Here is a 19,697-nt window from a genome sequence, read left to right as displayed (position 1 = left end):
ACCTTTATCCATCTACATATTTTTAACCCAGCCTGTTTCTCAATATATTACTAGATTCCACAATCAGCCACTAGGTGGAGCTTTCAGTAAAGACCAACAGCAGTGAATAGTCCCTACTGTGCTCCTTGGAAAATGGCATTGTAAAACAGCCTTTACATCCTATATACTCTAATAAAATTGGGACAGCATATGGACAAAATACAAAAGTATGCATTTCCCAAAGTATGAGGGATGATTTTGCTTTGCATCCCTAGTGCAGTGAACCCAGTTGTTACTATGGCTTCCCGTGACAGCTCTTGAAATGGGATTTATTGACCTGACTGATATGTAAATATAGCAGCAGTTAGCATACAGCCACATAAAAAGACAACTGTGCTGCCTGTGCTCTTGTAATGCATAATGATGACCATAAATACAATCTGGTTCACCACTGTTGAGTGTATTGGCTACTCACAAAGCAGTTTCAACAGACTGTTCTACAGTCTCTTTGGAACACATTTTTAGTGGAAACCCTACGTAAGTTCATTGTGTCCTTAATAGTATCTAATTAGGAACAAAGTGAGTCCTAGCATATTTACCTTTATCCCTCGTAACCTGAGTGCATTCTGGGAAGGCTCTCTGCTTTCCTTTGTATGTTCTCTCCAGATCATACCGTTCCTGGTTTGATGTACTCATTGTGACACATTTTTGTAATTATATCTTCATTTCCTCTCTTGGCTTTCTCCTTCTCCATCAATGCACTGCTGCCTCTCCCTGTTGCCAAATGGGTTTTCATTCAGCGTTTCAGCTCCTGCCGGTTCCTTTTACTTTTTATTGTAGTAATAAAGCGGTAGTGCACTTCATCCTATGTATCATTACTACTACAGTATATGGGGATAGTATTACAAAGGCATTTGCTGACATCCCACTGCCTGACTGCCATCTGCTTTAGATTCTTTTTTTCCAGGTCCATTTGTAGGCTATTGGAAAAACACTTTGTCCAGCAATGTATGGTGCTGTCTGCAGAACCCTTAGAATTTGTTAGATAACCATAGCAGTGTATAAAAAAAAAACACAGTAGGACTTCATCCACCTTAGCAGTGATAAAAAATGTGGTACCTTCCCGTGCTACTTTAAATGACAAATCCCAGAATCCACAGCTACAGATCTTGGATATTGTAGTTCACAAACACTATTGTTGGGCTTATCCTTGGCAGAGGTGCTGCATGAGTCTCTGTCTTGCCTTACTGCACACACTATCCCATGGTAACAACCACTTCATAGGACACCATCTTGCCTTACTGCATAATCCAAAAACTACAGCCCCTTCCCTTGACACCATTCTTGACTTTCTATCTGCTCTACCCCACAATTAGTGCCTTTCTCAGAAAAGAGATACATCTGTGGAATATAACAAACTATATTTAATGTCCCTCTGCCTACAGAAGTTTCTGTACCAGGGATTCCAAAGTGCATGGCATCCAAGGTAGTCAGCCCTGCATGCACCCCCCCCCCCCCAGCTCTGGCAGTGGTGCTGCAGATGGGATAGCACAGAAAAGCTAAAATAAATATGCATGTAGACTAAACTAGAGGAATTGGCTACATGCTCATAAACACAATTACAAGTGACCTTTAAACCAATTATAAATGATGCCATTGTTATAATTTCCCCAAAGGCATTTCACACATACAAACACCTTGCACTGTAAAGCACCGTCAGCGCACCTCTTCAAATAAACAGCGCTGTTCCTTTTAATGCATTTGGCCTGGGGCCCTTTCCTTTGCACATCTGTTCTACCCATCTGGCAGCACTGAGTGCTCTCAACTGGCTTCCTCACAGCCTGTTAAACCCATTAAAATTAGATGTTGGGACCACCGCAGGTGCAGCCCCCAGTTTAACTGACTAGCCTTGATGGTTTAACCATTGGCTTGGAAGCATATGTTCCTCCTACTACTGATTAACTACAAATCCCAGAAACATGGCCATGCAGCCTGCCATTTACTGTTCTATTGGTGCACATTGGTGGAAATCTGGGTCCTTGCGTTCATGAGGGTGGTTGACCCTCATGAAAAGTAGTGCCAGCCTGGGTCTCGCCGTATGGTAAACTGAATCTAGCTTGGGAAGATATATAGCAGCTCCCACTCATATGCCTGAAGTCATTTGAGTCATGGGAACCTTAGTTACATAATTTTGGCCCTTATGATCCTTACACATCTATGACTTGTCATTATATAGGATATCCTTTGTACAGAGCAGAGCTATTAGTCCCCAGTGATGTGTATGAGGGTAGATCTGATGACGCATTCAACTCATAACCATTGTTACATACACCGCAGCCAGCTCTCCATCAACACAATTACTCATATAGTGAAGGAGAAGGGAAATTGGATCATTGGGAATTTTCTAATGTCTGTGGTTCTTGCTGAGATCTCTCGTTCTCATGCCTGACTTCCCTAATGCCTTAATTGTCATCTTTTCTTTATTTTGTGCCCAGGGAGCTATGTTAACTCCGTCCATGGAACACCCCATGTCACTACAGCCTGCCTCCATGATCAACCCTTTGACACAGCAGATGAGTCATCTTTCATTAAGCAGCAGCGGAACAGTAAGTGGGATCTATGGGCCTGTGCTAGGCACAAGGAAATGTTATTTTTAGTCCTCAGGTGAATTTATTTGAATGCTCGCTCTGTGTGTAGGAGGCTGAAATGTTTATATGTAATCAGTCATAACCAGGAATTTACTACAATTGTTTTAAGAAACTGCAAGAGAAAAAGTTCTCAGAGTACTGGAGGGGCTCTAACCTTTTTTCTGTCTCACTCTCCATTATAACCTGCCTGGTTTCTCACTTCCCTGCCTAGAATCCTTTACCTTGCCCCAAAAGCCCTGCCTAATTTTCCAGTTCACTGCAGGCAATCCTACTTCCAGTCCTGTACCCCATCCTGCCTTGGTTTTCCAGTTTACTAGCTATAGTTCTACTTCATGCCTCAAACACCCTTACACCTTGCGTAGCTTCCCAGCTCACTGCTAGTAGCCCTACTTCCTTCCCTGTACCCCTTACATCCTGCTTATTCACTGCCTATAATCCCATATGTTGCCCAAACACCCATAAACACTACCTAGGCTTCCAATTTGCTTAGTTAATCATAGTTCTTGCATCCCGATACGCTGCTAGTATAATCCTGTTTCTTGCACCATATTTACTTGTAGCCTGACAAGGTTCCTAGTTCACTGTTTATAATCTCATATATTGCTGCACCCTTACACCTTGCTAAAGTTTCCCAGTTCACTGCATTAATCCTAATTCTTGTGTCCCCATACCAGTTTTTTACACTGCCTCAGTTCCCTGCTCACTGTCTGTAATACCATACCTTTCCCAAACTGACTTTCCGTACCCCCATACTCTTGTCTAGTTTCCCAGTTCAGTGCTTTTAGACTTTCTTACTGCTCCTTGTTTTGATTTCCCAGTTCCTTGAATGGAATCCTACATCCTGGTCTTGATTTTGTTTGTGTTTTTTGTATTTTAATTTTTTTTTCTACAACATGTTAAAGTTCATTTGAAGGGAAACATATTCCAGCTACATTAGACTAGTGTTAGTCATTGGGTGTTTGGTACTTGTTATTGGACTGGGGCAGATTTCCATGTTACCACCCTTCTACATAAGCAAATAGTTACATCAACTCTATATTGTAAATCAATATTTACGTCAATAGAACATTCTAACTTTGCTTTATGTCATTAGAACGGAGGATCCCCAAAATATTTTGTTCCACACCCCAGAATAAATAACTTATTGTATACTGTTGAACGTCATTAGACTTATAACCAAGTGCTCAAGCAAAGCTACAGTACTGGTCGGGTCACCTTACTCCTCTGTGTGAATCTTGCATCTGAGTCCATGTACAAATGTCACATTCCTCAAGCATAAATGTCACCACAAGGACAAGCAACAGCGACACAGTCATTAAGGAGTGGTTCCTGTGCTTAAGAAATCCGCACCCAAAAAGATTACGGGTTGTCCTGTATGATGGTTCCGCTTCTGTGATTGATTTAATTGACCGAGCCCTTTCTGGGCATTACAGTCACGCATTAATAAGTGGCTGGTACAGTATCAAATATGTTACAATGACCTGTGCTGTCACTGCCACGGGAATAAACAGGTACCCTAAGCTAAATGTAACTCGCTATTCTGGTTTCCTGGAAATCTGCAAGCAACGAAGCATAGTCTCTTACAGGAATAAAGCAGCGCCCAAAGCACCAAGTTCTGTTACTCATGGTGTTGGTATCGTTACCATTGTATTATCCATTAGGAATGTATTCATATTACATGACAACATAAAACCAGACAGATTTTGTATCAGAATTAATAATCAATACTAATGTATCCGCTTCTGTAGCAGATGTACCTTTACTTTCAATGACCCTTAATGCTCAGCTTCTTCAATAGCAGCACCAAGCATGTGCAGTGTCACTGACACTTAAAAGATGCGCTAAAAAGACCCAAGATGGCCAGACAAAAATGCCCATGCCACAACCCATTGAGTATAATGAACCCCCCACTGGCATTCCGGCCCAAAAACGAATGAACACATCTCCCCATGTGCCATTGCCCTACAGTTTCACATTATGATGAGAGAGCTTAGCTATGCAAATAAAGCAACTTCATGTGAATAAGGGTTAACTTACATATACTTCAACTTAAATACATCTAAAATAAATATCTCTTCATACATGTTTTTGTTTGTATTTCAGTACATGCCTGCAACAACAGCTATGCAAGGAGCTTATATCCCCCAGTACACACACGTCCAGACAGCGGCAGTCTCTGTGGAGGTCAGTAATATCAGTAATATAGCATTGCAATATCTAAGCTTTTTGATGTCACTTAATATAATATGTGTGTTTCAATGTTTTGCAGTACCTTCCAAAACCAAATCATTTTCAGCCACCCAGAACCCTAGGAATATAGTATGTTTCCAAGAAAATGCTGATGAGTGCAATGTTGGGCCCACAGCGGTTGTAGGGTCTGCATCCTCTATAGTTACAGCCCTAATCCTAGCAATGAGGTTGTGTCACATGGTGTATGCTTTAGCAGAATAAACTATGGCCCTCTTAAATATGTCAATGGTATACTTCGGACTGAAACTAAGTTAAACATACAGTTATGGGACAATTTATTCTTCTGAGACTGTACTGTGGTGTCTAATTATTCTCATGCAACACTGTCTGCAGGAGCCCAGTGGTCAACAGCAAGTGGCAGTAGAGACGTCTAGCGAGCATTCTCCATATACCTATCAACAAAACAAGTAACTCTAAAGTAAGTTAAAATGGCCGACCTGGCAAAATTTGTGCCTGTTAAGGTTTTTTGTATGTGCAGTTTCAGTTAAGCAAATAACTATATAGCTATGGTGTGTGCCTCTACAAACCTAATCCAAGGATCAAAGTGAAGCAGACCCCCAGTCCAAGGGCCATATATTTGAATAAAATCAAACAAAACCCAAAACGGGATAGACTTACTGTAAGTGGAGAAAGAAGCCCAGATGATAAGTAGAAAAATCTTTATTAGGACATATTCAAACCTGAAGCGTTTCGTGCCAAAGGTGGGCACTTACTCATAGGCTAACAGTCTCTTAACAGTTTCACTTAAGGGCCTCTGTCTACCTTTCAGCTGCTTATGGGGCTAGTCTGCTTCTTTCTCTAGGAAAGTATAAATTGAGCTTCATTAAGAACTGCAGTTGTCAGGAAGCAGTGAAACAGGAGCACAAAGTGCAAAAATTAAATCATTTGACAATTTTGGGTAACAATACAACGCCTATGCAATGCACGTGTTTTCTTACATTAATACCAGTAGGAAGGTAATTTCAGACATTTTGTCACCTTCGCTGGAGCAAATTAACTGTAGGTGACAAAGCGTCCCACCTGCAATCACCCTTACAGTATCATGTATCTCATTATCTTTGGATATCTATTGATACGTAAGCAAGTTAACTTTCCCATTCTTTCAGTTTCTATTCTTGTAAATGCCATTTAAGTGCCCATTGTTTGACGACAGGTGGTCAAGTTGTAGCTTACGAGCAGAGCTTTGTTTATCAGGAACACATGCAAGTCCATCTTACGCAAGGTTTTGTTTCAGTAGCAACAGTGAGTACATAGATACATAGGCCCGCAGGCTTTATGCAGCTTCCCTGAGACTCTGGATAATGTTTGAAGATCTGTTTACTGATGAACTTGAAGTTGCACATTCCTGAACTCTCCTGGGCAGCCACTGATGCAGGTTTCATTTACCTTAGTAACTGGCTTTTTATCTGGGTTCCTGTCAGTTGATTCAGACAGAATAACTTTGTCGCCAATGAAATATAGATAGAAAGCCCAATTCTTTGCAACTGTATGGCAATTATACACCTGTAATGATACGGTTATAACATAATGCCTGTTTTATGATATAGTTTGCATTATCTTCATGGAAGAAGTTCGTTTTTTAAATTGGTAGTCTCTGCTTTGTTTCATATGTTTTTATATGAAGCAGTCACACAAGTATCATGTTGCCAAGAGCGGAATTGCTATAACGTTTTGAAACTAGGTTAGTTAAATTTTTTCCAAATAATAGCACTCGTTTGCATGCATTATTGGCCATATTTATTAAAGGGTTACAAAAGAATTTTGTAGTGAATCTATAGAAAAATACCCCTTTACAGGGTAATTGGGAATTGGAGATTTGTCATTTTCTTGTGGTCTTTTCAAGTCCTTTCATCTCCCTGTGCTGAAATAAAGGAATGGAAACACTGTGGTATTAGTTGCTCCCACTGAAGCCCCCTTATCCCTCTAAAACTACTCTAAACGACTATAGAGACTTGGTCTTTTCAAGTCCTTTTATCTCCCTGTGCTGAAATAGAGGCATGCATACACCAAGGTATATATGGCTCCCACTAAAATCTCCCATATCCCTCTGAAAATATTTCAAAATCCTATACAAGTGAATTGGGTATTGGAGAAGTTTCACCTTCATGTGTCCTTTTCATGTTCCTTCATCTTCTTGTGCCGAAATAAAAGCATGCATTGACTGAGGTATATGTGGCTCCTGGTGAAGTCTCTCTAAAACTACTCTAAATGTATATACAGATTAACTGGATATTGGAGAATTTTCATCTTCTTGTGGTCTTTTCACATTCTTTCATATTCCTGTGCTAAAATAGAAGCATGCATACATAGAGGTTTTCTCCCATTGAAGCCCCTCTAAAACAACTCCAAAAGCCTATGTAGGTGAATTGGGTATTGGAGTATTTTCATCTTTGTGTGGACTTTTCAAGCCCCTACATCTCCCTGTTCTGAATAAAGGCATGAAATATAAGTGGCTCCTATTGTAGTCCTCTTGTATCTCTAAAAATATTCCCAAACCCTTTATACAGTCATTTGAAAAAGTTTGGCAACCCCTCTTAATTCTTTGGAGTTTTGTTTATCATTGGCTGAGCTTTCAAAGTAGAAAATCCCTTTTAATATAGAACATGCCTTATGGAAACAGTAGTATTTCAGCAGTGACAGTTTATTGGAAAGTTTATTGGATTAACAGAAAATATGCAATATGCATCATAACAAAATTAGACCGGTGCATAAATCTGGGCACCCCAACAGAGATATTACATCAATACTTAGTTGAGCCTCTATTTGCAAATGTAACAGCCTCTAGACGCCTCCTATAGCCTTTGATGAGTGTCTGGATTCTGGATGGCGGAATTTTTGACCATTCGTCCATACAAAATCTCTCCAGTTCAGTTAAATTTGATGGCTGCCAAGCATGGACTGCCTAGATTTTCAATGCTATTCAAATGGGGAAACTGTGACAACCATTCCAGAATATTGTACTTCTCCCTCTGCATAAATGCCTTTGTAGATTTCAAAGTGTGTTTAGGGTCATTTTCTTGTTGGAATATCCAACCCCTGCGTAACTTCAACTTTGTGACTGATGCGTGAACATTATCCTGAAGAATTTGTTGATATTGGGCTGAATTCATCCAACCCTTGACTTTAACAAGAGCCCCAGTCCCTGAACTAGCCACACAGCCCCACAGCATGATGGAGCCTCCACCGAATTTGACAGTAGGTAGCAGGTGTTTTTCTTGGAATGCGGTGTTCTTCTTCCGCCATGCAAAGCGCTTTTTGTTATGACCAAATAATTAAATTTTTGTCTCATCAGTCCAAAGCACTTTGTTCCAATATGACTGCAGCTTGTCTAAATGAGCTTTTGCATACAACAAGCGACTCTGTTTGTGGCATCACCCTGCCATACAGATGTTCTTTGTGCAAATTGTGCTGAATTGTAGAACGATGTACAGAAACTCCATCTGCAGCAAGATGTTCTTGCAGGTCTTTGGAGGTGATCTTTGGGTTGTCTGTGACCATTCTCACAATCCTCCACATATGCCGCTGCTGTATTTTTCATGGTCTGCCAGACCTGGGTTTTACAGCAACTGTGCCTGTTGCCTTCCATTTCCTGATTACATTCCTTACAGTTTAAACTGACAGTTTAAACCTCTGAGATAGCTTTTTGAAGCCTTCCCCTAAACCATGATACTGAACAATCTTTGTTTTCATATCTTTGAGAGTTGCTTTGAGGATCCTATGCTGTCACTGTCCAGAAGAGAGTCAAACAGAAGCACAACTTGCAATTGGCCAACTTAAATACCTTTTCTCATAATTGGACACACCTGCCTATGAAGTTCAAGGCTTAACAAGCTAATCCAAGCAATTTGGTGTTGCCAGTAATCAATACTGAGCAGTTACATGCATTCAAATTAGCAAAATTACCCACATTTTTGCACAGCCAGTTTTTCAAATTTGATTTGATTTCATACAACTGAATACTGCTTCACTAAATGTTCAGAAAACACCCCAGTACTCGGATGTTCCTGAGAATTGAAAGACATACCACTGTTATCTTTTTCATTGAAAGTGGAGTAAATTATTATGCAGGCTGAGAGGTGTTCCCTGACTTTTTCATATGACTATAAGTGGACTGATTGTTGGAGAATCAGTTCCTGTTATCTCTCTAAAAGAGAACTTTTTCAAGTCCCTTCATCTGCCTTGTGATGAAATAAAGGCATGCATACTCAGAGGTATAGGTGACTCCTATGGAATGCCTTCCAATCTGGGGGAAGAAGACCCCATCAAAGATAAAGCTGTCGGTGAAAAGAATTTTTGATAAAGTCTTGAGTCTTTCTCAATTACTCTGTTGGTGTTTTAGTATTCTGTGTTTCAGTCTGTGTGCTAAGTTATACATACCTGGAAGTCCAAAAACATCTCTGTAGAGAACATCTTTAATAATAAGTTAATACATTTATTTTCCAGATGGTGTCATGATCATGCCTGAGGGAGAAAAGGTGCAGAGGCTGAAACAATCATGGATTTTTCTGATCAATCGTGCTTTATGAATTGACCGTTTTGCACAGGTTCTTGGAAAAAAAAAAAAAAAAACAGTAATTTATAATGAAATCAACTCAAACTATTTTTGCTATAAGTTCTATGAGGTGCATAAAAAAATCCTTCACTTCATCTAGTGACTGTTCCCGTGAACAGTTTTATTTTATTACGAAAATTTTTATCAAGTACTATAAAAAAAAAAAGAAAGACTATAAGTTTATTTCTGGATATGCACACGTGACACATTTGGATGAATCCATGTGCATGACCGAAGATCTTGTGTTATAATTTTTTTTACTTATTTTTATTTTTTTAATTTGTATAAGAATTTTATTTTGTTTTTACTTTTTTCAGAATTTTATTTTTCCTGAAACTAGCCATTTCGGAAGCTGAGAGGCCCTGAATGCGCCAGCGAGGATGTTTCAGCCAAGCATGACTGGTTGCTCAGCCGCTGAAATGGCTTCAATAAAAAAAAAAAAAAAAAAAAAGGGCACCCGCAGTGGTGCCGCTGTGCTTGCAGTGTGAGTGTTGCTGTTGTGCAGTGTTGCTGTCTGTTTTTCTGACCCTTTTTGTCATTCTTTCTCATAGCGTGAAGTGTCTTATCTTTTTTCAATGAATTCCAATTTGCCTTAAATCTTTCAATGCTGTAGCTTTTTTTCTGAAGTAATTAGTATGACATAACAGTGTAGGATGCTTTGACCAAGTAAGCTGGTCGTTATGCCTTGTAAAACAGCAGCATAGGGCTTTAAAAAAAAAAAGAAAGAAAAAATTAGTTAATAAAATTGCTGAAGAATTTGCTTTTTTTTAAATGTGCAGTAGCTGTTTTTGATGACTTTTTTTTCCATGTAATATGTAAGGTAGTGAAACGCATTGGGTAGGTGGGAGGAGGGAAAATGTTTTGTGTGAAACACTTTTTTCTGATGAATATGTTTTAATAGAATCCGTTGTTTGTAAGGCCTTATGCCAATTTGCTCTGGTAGTCCAAGCGATTTTAGAAATCTGCTGTATAATGCAATGTAAAAACTTTTTTGCCTTTTTTTTCCAGACTAACTTGATGTTCTAGTTTTAGTGATTGTAGAATATAGGAATTGGGATGGGGGATTTATTAGTGAATGTGTTTTTTTTCTTTTTTGTCTTCTTTATACGATTTAATAATAGTGCTTTAGATAGTTGATTGTGCTGAAAATTAGCAAACAGAGAGTGCTGTTACAGCAAAATGATAAAAACAAAAATTTAAAAAAAAAATACAAAATAAAAATTTAAAAAAAACAATAGTAACAACAGCTGAGACACAAGTCAAATTGTCAATACATTGGGTACTAGCTCTCTCTATTAGGCAAACATAAATAAGGTAAAAAGAAACTTGGCACTTTTTAAAGGTAACTTTACCAAAGAACAAAGAGCCAGTAACCAATCACTAAAATATTCTCAGCATGAAATTTTTTTTTTCTGTATTTTTTTTTTCTTTTTTTGCCGGACCAGTTTGCGGTTAGAAGAATGTGCCTTTTTTGTACATTTGCATTTTTTTGGGTTTATAGTTTTAATAAATGTATGGACACAATATAAAAAAAAAAAAGCATGAAGGAACACTTGGATCCATGCAGTGCCACACTTCACGTCATCACTACAAGTATTAATTGTGAAAAAAAAAAGAAAAACACCTTTTTTTTGAAACTATGAAATTCCTGATTGGACAAATACACAATTTTAGTTTCTACATTTTTTTTTAAATCAGATGATCAGTCACTGCTATTTTTTTTTCTTTTATGCTAATTGCATATGTAAACAATGTAAGCAAGAAATTATGTTGTCTTCCAAAAACTGTGTACTCGTCTGGTCAGCAGTGTGTGATCAGTTATCTACCTCAAATATTTCCTTTTAAAATGGGACAGGTTGCTGGCCCTCCCTGTTTCCACCGACCAAATCTGCCTAGCTGGAGCTAGGCCTAACCAGTTGTTTTTTTTTTTTGGTTTTCATTTTAATAATTTTTTTCTAGTATTGAAACTGCATGTGTGTATTTGTGTATAGCTGGCAGTGACATTTCATAGTTTCAAAAGTAATTGCTGCTCTCAGTTTAGATTCTAGTAAAATACATATATACATGAGAAGTGTTTTTTGTTTTGTTTTGTTTTTGTTTTTTGCAGAGGAAGATTAAAAAAATAAAGATGTGGTATAAATTGGTTCAAAGCTCCCTAGGATTTAATTGCTTTAATTAAACACCAATCGCTGCTTAAGGCTTACGGCCCAATGTGTGCTTTGACCACCCAAATTGTGCTCCATTTGAAGTCGCCACCTAGTGCTATGAGTAGAAATTGGGTGAATATTTCAATTAAGTTAGGCTCAGGACTAAGCCAAATCCTAGTCTTTTTTAGCAGGATTCAAACAATGACCCCTTAAAACCTCGTGAATTTCCGTCAAACGATCAAGGAAATAATAAATATTTTCACCCTTCCTTGCCCTCATTTGCATATGAAAATTGGGATTCAGCCGAATTGTTCGTAAAAGATTCAGGATTTGGCCAAATTCCAAAAAGTGCACACATGGGATTCCACTAGGAAATTGTGTCAACATTTTTTCATATTTCCCATCTCAGTGTCACATTTTTGTCAAGGAATAAATGCTTGGGGTCAAAACAGCACACATGCCATTCGCCTAAGTTTTATGTTGTATGTCTTTGCTGATGCATTATCAGTAAGATCTACCTTTCAGACTTTCAGCATCTTTCCATGTATCAGGTGTATTAGTACACCAGGAGCTTTAATCAAACTCAAGTTGAAGATTTGAAAAGTCCATGGTTAAACCATAGAGCTCTTAAAGGTGATGGAAATCACAGCTGTAGATGTCTGAATCCCGTGCCATACTTAATTTCTGGGTAAGATTTGAAAATTAAAACATAACCTCTGTACATAAAAAAAACTAATCAATGAGTTAAACATCACATAGTAGACAGCCATTAAATTATAAAAAGAAACATTTAATTTATGAAGAAAGACCTTTTGTACAGATTGAAAAAAAAAAAGATTTTCATAGAGATATCTATATGATCAAGAGAGTTAATTTTTTATTTTTGTTTTACTCGTGCCACAGACTTGCCAGTGGTAACTTATTTGTCCGGTTCAAGACAAACTCTGTAGTTATGTTTCCTAGGAATTGTTGTTAAACGCCAAGACATTTTGAACTGTAAATTGATTAGATTGTTAGCTTTTTTCTGTTTTTTGTTTCTTTTGAAAACTTTTGAATAAAAAGATCAGAAAGAATTTGGCTTTTTTTTTTTTGGTTTTCATTTAATTCCGCCAAATATATGGGAGAACTGTGCAGAAATATACATTATGTATCTGTTCGGAGGAACTTGAATGCATTTATGGGGAACATTTTCCAAGCCTTTATAATATTTCCCACCTTCAAATTTACACCGTACTGATTGCCTCTTTATTTGGGCACAATAGAATTAAGGATTAAGACAGGGGTGCCCAAAAGGTAGATCGGGATCTACCAGTAGACCTTTAGCTGGTGATCAGTAGATCTCAAGACACTGTTAACAAACAGCTTGACTAAATCACCCTCCTGTTTCATGATTTTCATTCCGATATTTATTATGTTAAGGTTACATAAGAAATAATCGTTTGTAAAATATAGCAATACGCATTAATCAATCTCATAAATAAATATTTAATTAATTATCCGTGGAACAGAATGCCAATAATGCTTTTATGGATGTAGATCATAATGGGACAACATCACAAAAAGTAGACCTCACATTAGAAAAGTATGGGCACTCCTGGATTAAGACATCAAAAAGTGTCAGTAGAAATTATTTCAATTGTATTTGGAAACTACTGGCTATTTTACAAAGCAATTTACAAATTTGTACAGCTTTTCCTATTGATAAACTGTCAACTTTTATACAGGAACAGCTGTTTTATACAAATACAGTTTTCCTCAGCTTTGATTTTTGAAGGTTTATATTCTAAATATTTCGCCAAGTTTATCAGTGAAAATGAAGTCCACAGTCTCCAATGTTGTTACCATAGATTTATAGATTTCAATGCATTTTGGCCAATTTATGCCGGTTCACAAATTTATGCCATTTCGCAAATTTACTGGCCTTGTGCACTCTAGTAAATGACCCCTAAACAGTTCAGCTTGGCTAGTAAATTATATTTATATATTTTTTCCATCTTTGAACATAGGAACAAATTTCATAAAAAATTTTAGTTCTCTAAAAATATGAGTGTTGGAATTCATTAAAAATAAGTTAAAATGGCAGTGGCCGCTCTTCCAACTAGTAAGACTCCTGGAGCAGATGGCTTCCCTGTGGCTCTAGGATTCTTGTCTCTTTAGACTCCACCAAAGCATTTGTAGAGTGGCCATATTAATGGGAAACACTTTGATGCTTTGGCTTTGGTACCCAGTTCATCAGCTTCTATATCAGAAACCCACCACCCAGATTAAAATCAGCAGCTTGCTTTCTCCCTACTATCCCCTGACACAATGCAACTGGCAAGGCTGCCCCTTGTAACCACTATTGTTTGCCATCGCAAATGAAACCCTGCCCTATATATTAGACTGAGGGTCCCCAACCTTTTGTAACAGTGAGTGTAAAAGAGTTGGGGAGCAATGCAATCATTAGAAAAATGTTCCTGGGTGGTGCAAAATAAGGGCTGTGATTAGCCATTTGGTAGCCTCTACGTGGACTGGCAGCCTACGGGAGGCTCTGTTTGGCAGTACAACTAGTTTTTATGCAACTAAAACGTACCTCCAATCCAGGAATTCAAAAATAAGCATCTGCTTTGATGCCACTGGGAGCAACATTCAAAGGATTGGTGAGCAACATGTTGTTCACGAGCTATACGGGTATACAAAATTGGCCCTTTGGGGGATATATTAGCTCTGTACTCTTATTATTTTTGACAGATCACCAGGACTCACTACCAGCAGCACTTAAAGCACTTTAGAAGTTTGGGGCTTACCATAAATAAGCCTAAATTGGTAACCACTGCCTCTGGATCCTGTCCCAAAACAGCCAACAACTGCACCAGGGCTTAAATTAGTTATTCAATTTGAATACCTTGGAATACTAATCTTAGCTGACCTATCAACTTATAGAGAAGACAATATTGTGCCTGTCATAGGGCAGTTTCGCAAAGCAACGGCAGTTTGGTCCAACCTGCCACTTAAATTGTGGGGGAGAGTAAACCTGTTTGAGATGAAATTTTCGTCTAAATTGTTACATAAAGTGTGGAGTATATTACTCCCCCAGTGGAACTTATTCTTCCAGACCCCAAACTAAAAAGCTCACATGTCACTTACAGTATATCAGACCCTGGTTGATAGTTCCTTATATAGGACCCTGGTTGATTCAATCTCCTCACCTTTTGCTAGAGCAAATACAAAATTGCTCCCAACTGTCACTGATGAACAATGGGGGGGAAGCTATTGATACCCTATACAGGGACTTAATAACATTCAGGGATAGAATGATTCTTCATCAGATCTACAGTATGTTACCCCAGTGAAAAATGCAAAGAATGGTGGCCGACCAGCAGCAGACTCTCCCAGGTGTCAAGGTCTGAACGCCTCCTTCCGTCACTTGGAGTGGGAATGCCCACCACTACAGATTTATTGGATGAATGTAGCCCAATACATGGAAAATTACCTGGATTTTCTCAATTTATATACTCCAAAAACATGTCTACTAGGCTTGGTAGAAGATCTTTTCCCATTAAATAAAACTAGGTTCCTTGCTAGGGTTCTCCTGTTTCATTCAAAAAAATGTATTGTTATGAACTTAATGGGAAATACAGTACCTACAGTTAGTCAATAAACCACTCCCCTCCATCAGACTTACCTATGAAGCTCAGGCTTGCTAGGCCAAATTTGGTATGGTATGGTCCCCCTGGTTAGATGGCAATGACCACTACAAATCTCAACTTGTGTAAAAAAAAAACGATACTGAATTAGGGCCTTGGCTCCAGAAGTGAAGATCCAGTTGCTTGTATGCCACCGATATTTAAAGTACACCATCTTTCTACCTCCGTTGTATTCTCTATCATTTGTCACTGTAATATAGATTTTTTTTTAAAATAAAAATAGGTTTAAATGAGCCAAAATGATTAACATATAAATGTGTGAAAAATTTAAAAATGGTTAATAATCATATTTTCTTATTGTAGCTATAATTTATGTGTGACAGCACAAGTCTAAGGGGCAGATTTAGGAGCGTTCACGGCAACTTAATGCAATAATCATTAACTCATCTGTAATTTTTCATAAATATGAGCGTAATCCTGAGGAGAAAAAAATGTGAACTTGAATTTTAATTAACCAGCCCCTAAAGGAGACCAAAACCATTCAAAAAGCATTAAAAACATATATGAATCCCTTATGCACTGAGCCTGTCACTAGTTCTCCTTTGCTAGAAACATTGTGCAAGATCACAAAAAAATGATTTCAGATTAGCATCTTAGAATTCCAGCTGTGCAATGATAGTGGACCTGCTGACTGCAGGAGGGGTCTGATCAGCCCATAATAATTCTACAGGGTTCCCATTTAAGCATTTCTTGCAAAAAAGGCAGTGTGTTGTATATTCGAGACAAGCAGTTTCCATGTTTTAGCCGTAGTAATACATTGAAGCACTGAAGAATGCATGTGAAAAAATAGGTGTATTTATGGCAAAATTTAACAATTTACAAACCTGAAAGGGGGCGCTATCACTGTCCCATAGCTGTCTTATGTGTATATAGCAAAAGGTAAAGACTGACGCTCAAACAAGCAGGGCCGTATTTACATAGCAGGTGCCCCGAAGCCCACTCGTCGTCCCTATCCCCTCCCCTTAATAGGGATTGGTGCACTGGAAATTTAAAAAATTATTGTATTTCCAGCACGTTCCCAGTGTTTTAAACCAATGTAGGTGTGGTTGGGCAGCAGGCCCCCCCTAAAATCCTGCCACCCTAGGACCGGGCCTTTCCACAAATCTGGGACTCCAAGCAAGGTTTTGTTTGCTGTTCCTGACGAAGGTCCTGGTTTAGGAACGAAATGTTGAATAAACTCTACTGTTTTGCATAATATACAAATCCTGAGTGTGCCAGTCTTTATCTTTTGCTTTACATTTTCACTTAGCAGTCAGGTCACAGATGCTGTATGTGGAGGGCACATATAACTATATGTATATATGTATATATCTTTATATCTTTATATATATATATATATATATATATATATATATATATATATATATATATAATATTTTTATATTTATTTATATATATATATATAGATAGATAGATATATATATATATATATATATATTTATAGAGTATAAATATATACCAACTCCTAACTAATACATTTTTATATTTACAGTATTAACAGATACTGCATTCTGCCACTAGGTGGCTCATACTGAGCAAATGAACAGCAAGATAAACACCAGCTAAAAAACCCTTCAAAAATAGGCCTGACACATATGCTCCGCTGAGAGTGAAAGTAGAGGTCTCAGGTTTCTGGTCACTCCAGTCTAAATAAAGTGCAATAAATTGGAGAGCATTGCCCCCTAGAGTGTTTACAGGGGATGTAAACCCAACCATAACACTGTCCTACAGCGTCCCCTGTATAGAACGTTATTATAGATACAAGAATGAGCATCATACTGATCAAAAATGCACTTTAAATGCAAAAGCATTGACCAATGAGAAAGCTGATTTACCAGCACTTCTTCAATATATTATACTGGAATCAGACGGGAATAATGGACAGACTGGTTTAGTGCTGGGAAACTCTGCTTAAAACTTCCAACTCCAGTTACAGGACCAAAGAACATGGAGCCAGATTTACACAGGTCAGCTGGGATTCTCATTGGAGGATTATTTTGCATTTTAATGCACTAGAGAACTGGGTGAAAGGTTTATTGTGCAATATTGCTTTAAGAATACACCCCTAATGTTACTGATTTGAACTACAGCTGCCAGCAAATCTCAGACTTTATTATATATTATTCTGGGATTTGTAGTCCAGCAACAACTGAGTAACGTGTGGTTGAGCAGTGTGTTGCAATGGGATTTACTAGCCCTTTAAGATGAGAATGAGACATGAAGGAGGGAGTAGCAGAACAATAGTGATCAGAGAGATCTAATTGCATCTTGTGACTAGCCTATGCTGAATTTCAACAACAGTCCCACTACACAACTCCTGGACCCCAGTGCTGACCTTGGTCCTCTTTACTACACAGTTTGCCAACATCTCTGGAACATAATGGCGTACCCTGAACTGGGCCAGGCTCCCGCAAAAGGTCTCTGGTGGGACTTGTCATGCACCTGCAGTCCCCTTACCCCTCCACTGACGCTCACCCAAAGCAAACCACACGCTCCTTGCACCCAGCACAAATAACTTCTATCCAGAATGCAACCCTGATGTTGCTGGACTACACCTCCCAGCATGCCTTAACCCTTAACATTTAAAAGAGAATATGATTTGTAGTCCAAACATAAGAGCAAACTACCATTCCTAGCATCCTGCCACCGCTGCTGACAAAAAAGGTAATTTTTATATCTATTTACTACGTTTATAAAAATAAGTTTGCTGAATTTTCTTTAAAAATCACAATAAGACATACAACTGGGTCACACGTGTAGCTGATTGTAATACACAGTATGCTGCCAGGCATCACATGGGCAGCTGAAAGGGAAATCATATTAACTGGAAAGGATTAACCAGTAAGGACTTAATCCGGCCTCTCTTGCTTTGTACAAATATATATCCTAATATATAAGGGGTCATTAACGAACACACCCACAAGGGCTATTAAATGGACACAATGGAGTGCACATATTGACACAATTCATGAAGGTATTTTTATCCAAGAGCACTCCCACGTGTTAATGTGTCCAACCTGCCTCTTCTGATGAATTGTGCAAAACTGTCCCTATAGAGGTTGGGGAAACCTGTATCGACCTCCACTCTGGACTCCAGTGTTCCCACAGCAGCTTGCACCAATAAGCATGCCAGATCTGAATGTACCAGTGCATTGGATGCAAACATTTAAAATGCACGCTCCATAAGTGACGCCACCACCACTATGAAAAATGCAATATCCACCTAATTTACTTCTAAAGGCAAGTGCAATGGCATCAGTTTTTTACGGCACAACTGTAGCCGATTTAGCTTCCCAGATACCTGGAACTATGGGGAAAATCATTTCAGTATGGGGAAAAACATGACACTTCTTTGCGTTTATAAATTACCACTATAGTGTGACCATTTTAACATGGGACCCTCCACCTGCAATTATTATTATTATTATTAACGTATTTTCAACATATTGCACAGAACTGTAAAATAAATGTGTTTATACAAAGAAATCACATGAATTACATTCATAGAACATACAGGGTTACATAAATAACGACCAGTATCAGTACAAAAGATGAGGAAGGCCCTGTGCAAAAGAGCTTACAATCTAAAGGGGAATGATGCAAAAGGTGTGGGAGTGGGCAAGTTAAAAAATAAGCAGGTGAGAGGGAAAATAAGGTTACCAGTGACTCCCACAAGTATTGCAGTCAGCTGAAGATGGAGACCCGCAGACTGCAATTTTGCACCCAGTCCCGTGCAGAACTAAGGGCAACCAAGTATAGTTCCCTTGAATAGGCAGTACCTAGATGGTTTTATATGTTTCTCTTTATCCTTTAATTTGTTGCACTTTGGAAAGAAATGTTCTTTTCCCCATCAAATGCTGCATAATGTATTACTGGGGGGTAAATATCATATTGCGGTTGTGCTGTTAATAATCTGTTTCCATTTTACTCTGGTGCCCTGTACTTCAGTTTTAGAAGCTGTTTTCAGATTCATTAATAAAATGCACATTGTGGTGCCCTTTATATCCTTAGCGCCTCCGTGGGGTCTCTGCCTCCATTAACTCACAGGGCTTTGTGCAGCCTGTTGATTTGTGTAAAAAAAAACAAAAAGGTGGTATAAAAGTGATTCCTTTATTGGCTAACTAAGATAATCATAGCAAGCTTTCAGAACAGTTATGTTCCTTTTTCAAGTTGACTATATCATTTGTGTAGAAACACATTTTGAGCACTAGGGGGTGTACGTGTCCTGTAGCAGCTGCACAGCAACCGGTGCCCATTACTCACTGTACTGGAGAAACGGCCTGATTTGTAGTGATGCAAATGAAAGTTATTAACGATGCCCTTATGATCCCAAGCCTAAATTAAACACAATACGTTTATGTACATCAGAGCTGAAATGGGCAAGTCTTCTTATATGCAAATACATATGGGATCTGTACTGAATTTGTCCTATCCA

General features: G+C 38.4%; 1 protein-coding gene across 5 annotated transcripts in view; it reads left to right on the top strand.

Moving 5' to 3' along the window:
• LOC108701344 (RNA-binding motif, single-stranded-interacting protein 1) overlaps positions 1-12,649 on the top strand; it is a 198,459-nt gene extending 185,810 nt beyond the window's left edge. For all 5 annotated transcript variants that reach the window (XM_041576041.1, XM_041576040.1, XM_041576043.1 and 2 more), the window contains exons 11-14: positions 2,475-2,585; positions 4,731-4,811; positions 5,211-5,295; positions 9,321-12,649. In XM_041576041.1, the coding sequence (XP_041431975.1) occupies positions 2,475-2,585; positions 4,731-4,811; positions 5,211-5,288 (270 nt within the window). In that variant the 3' untranslated portion in view covers positions 5,289-5,295; positions 9,321-12,649. The remainder of the gene's footprint in view (positions 1-2,474; positions 2,586-4,730; positions 4,812-5,210; positions 5,296-9,320) is intronic.
• The last annotated feature ends 7,048 nt before the right edge of the window (positions 12,650-19,697 follow it).

This window comes from Xenopus laevis, chromosome 9_10L (assembly GCF_017654675.1).
Source record: "Xenopus laevis strain J_2021 chromosome 9_10L, Xenopus_laevis_v10.1, whole genome shotgun sequence".
Classification (NCBI taxonomy): Eukaryota; Metazoa; Chordata; class Amphibia; order Anura; family Pipidae; genus Xenopus; species Xenopus laevis.
The sequence above is the reverse complement of the archived record's forward strand: the minus strand, read 5'-3'. Positions and strand labels throughout refer to the sequence as shown.